This window comes from Sardina pilchardus, chromosome 24, assembly GCF_963854185.1.
Source record: "Sardina pilchardus chromosome 24, fSarPil1.1, whole genome shotgun sequence".
Taxonomy (NCBI): Eukaryota; Metazoa; Chordata; class Actinopteri; order Clupeiformes; family Clupeidae; genus Sardina; species Sardina pilchardus.
Window position 1 is genome coordinate 21,335,167 of NC_085017.1, and position 2,500 is coordinate 21,337,666.

General features: G+C 51.4%; 1 protein-coding gene across 1 annotated transcript in view; it reads left to right on the forward strand.

Moving 5' to 3' along the window:
- Positions 1-2,500, forward strand: part of trioa (trio Rho guanine nucleotide exchange factor a) — a 117,275-nt gene that overhangs the window by 69,539 nt on the left and 45,236 nt on the right. Inside the window, exons 13-14 of the mRNA XM_062529225.1 lie at positions 283-474; positions 2,273-2,442. Coding sequence (XP_062385209.1) covers positions 283-474; positions 2,273-2,442 — 362 coding nt within the window. The remainder of the gene's footprint in view (positions 1-282; positions 475-2,272; positions 2,443-2,500) is intronic.

Here is a 2,500-nt window from a genome sequence, read left to right on the forward strand (position 1 = left end):
ACAGCAAATGCTCTTTTTTTGAGAACTCTTTATTTGAGAACTGTGTGTGTGTATATATATTATTATTATTAATGTTTATTTGGTATGGACATAGCAATTACATTGGACAAACCAGATGCATTGATTTGAGTGTTTTAGCACAGGTGCTAATTCGCAACACTATATGTATGTATGTGTGTGTTTACGGTATGTATCTGTGTTTTTTTTTATTATTATTATTATTGATGTGTGTGTTACCCCTCTTACTCTCTCTCTTGTGTGTGTGTGTGTGTGATGCTGCAGAACACGTACACGAACGCGGATAAGCTGCTGGAGGCGGCGGAGCAGCTGGCCCAGACGGGCGAGTGTGACCCGGAGGAGATCTACCAGGCCGCCCACCAGCTGGAGGACCGCATCCAGGACTTTGTGCGGCGCGTGGAGCAGCGCAAGGTCCTGCTCGACATGTCCGTCGCCTTCCACACACACGTCAAAGAGGTGAGTGAGTGTGTACACACACAAACACACACACACACACACTCAGAACACACACGGTCACACACAAACACTCTCTCTCTCTTTCACACAGACACTCTCTCTTTCACACACACACACACACACACACACTCTGCCATGATTGCCATGGGGCTGGAGATGAATATGAGAAGTGTTACTCTATGTTCAGGCTTTAATCTGAACACAGTATTTGCTCATGTGTACAATATATACAGTATGCAGTCTAACATATCTGATGAACAATGCAAATGACAGATCTCTGATTGAAACCACAGCCGGACTGGCTGTGGCTATAGGCTGAATATGGCAAACTGCAGCTTTAAAGGAGAATAGTTGATCATTTCGAGATGCCAATATTTAAGAGGCGCCACAGTCATTAGAGGGGCATCTTGGGGCCAGTGCCTGTGGTTTGGAGGCAATTATGGACGGGCCAAACTGTTCCCAGGTCAGCTGAGGGTGTGTAGCTGCAGAACTGCGGCTATAAACACGCTGTGACTATTGGGCTGTGGAGAATTAGGCGGATATGAATTTTAATAGCTGTGCGTATGGATCCAACTGCGAACTGCTGCTGTTATGAGTAGCTGAAATGCATTTTGGTCACATTTGGAGTGTGAAGCACGGGTGATTTAAAACCAAGGAAAGGGGCGATGGCAGCGAGTTTTGATCCTTAAATCAAAATCCCGTTAAAACCTGCTCCCAGATCAGTAGACCAAGGAGCGCAAACAGAAGAAAAAGGGGGATGCGTTTGCCAGTTGTCGTTTTTTCCAGGTTTTTTTTCGGTCCCCTGCCTGGATGAGCCGCCAGTGGCGTCATCTCCGTCGCACAGCTGCGGACGGGCGCTAAGTGCTCTTCGGGGGGGACAGATGGGGAGGATTCGGGTCCAGCGGAGAGAGAGACGGGAGCCTGGAACCTGAAACAGCCTCCGTGTCAAGAGTCAGACGACTCCTGGATCAGAGCTGAGCGCAGGCTCCTGTGGTCCGCAGCTGTGCGGCCGTGAGAATGGAGGGGGCTGGGACGGGGGGGAGGGGGGGACAAGCAGGGGATGGAGGAGGATAATAAGACTCCGACTGGGACTAGCGGGGATGCGTCAGACGCCCTCTCTCTCTCTCTCCCTCTCTCCACACGGTTCTGAGCCTTGCGGCGTCTGCTCTGCTCTGCTCTGCTCTGCTTTGCTCTGCTCTGCTCTGCTCTGCTCTGCTCTGCTCTGCTCTGCTCTGCTCTGCTCTGCCGTGGATATGAGAGAATGAGACATGGCAGTGCCAGCGTGCGACCAGCAGGAGAGGGCTTTGGGGATTACGGACCGGGGGCAGCGCACACCTGGGCAGCTCAAGTGCAGGTCGGGACTCTTGGACGCCTACTGGCTTTTAATAAGGAGAAGATACCGCCATGCACGCAAACGTCCTCAGTCAGTCTTTTTTTGTTTGTTTGTTTTTGTTAAGTTGATATTCGAGCGTTAATCGCCACTGTGTTTGGTCGGTTAGTGTAAGGCTTTCTCCTACACGTACAGGTCGTTTCGATGTGGGTTTGGGAAGTCAGTCAGTCAGTTAGTTAGGTGGTTCGTTTTTGTGTCACAGCATTCTGGGATCCGCTGTAACCGTGTGTGTGTGTGTGTGTGTGTGTGTGTGTGTGTGTGTGTGTGTGTGTGTGTGTGTGTGTGTGTGTGTGTGTGTGTGTGTGTGTGTGTGTGTGTGTGTGTGTGTGTGTGTGTGTGTGTGTGTGTGTGTGTGTGTGTGTGTGTGTGTGTGTGTGTGTGTGTGTGTGTGTGCGCGCGCGGCTGCAGCTGTGGACGTGGCTGGAGGAGCTGCAGAAGGAGCTGCTGGACGACGTGTACGCGGAGTCGGTGGAGGCCGTGCAGGACCTGATCAAGCGCTTCGGCCAGCAGCAGCAGACCACGCTGCAGGTCACCGTCAACGTCATCAAGGAGGGAGAGGACCTCATCCAGCAGCTGAGGTAGAGACACACACACACACACACACACACACACACACACACACACACACACACACAC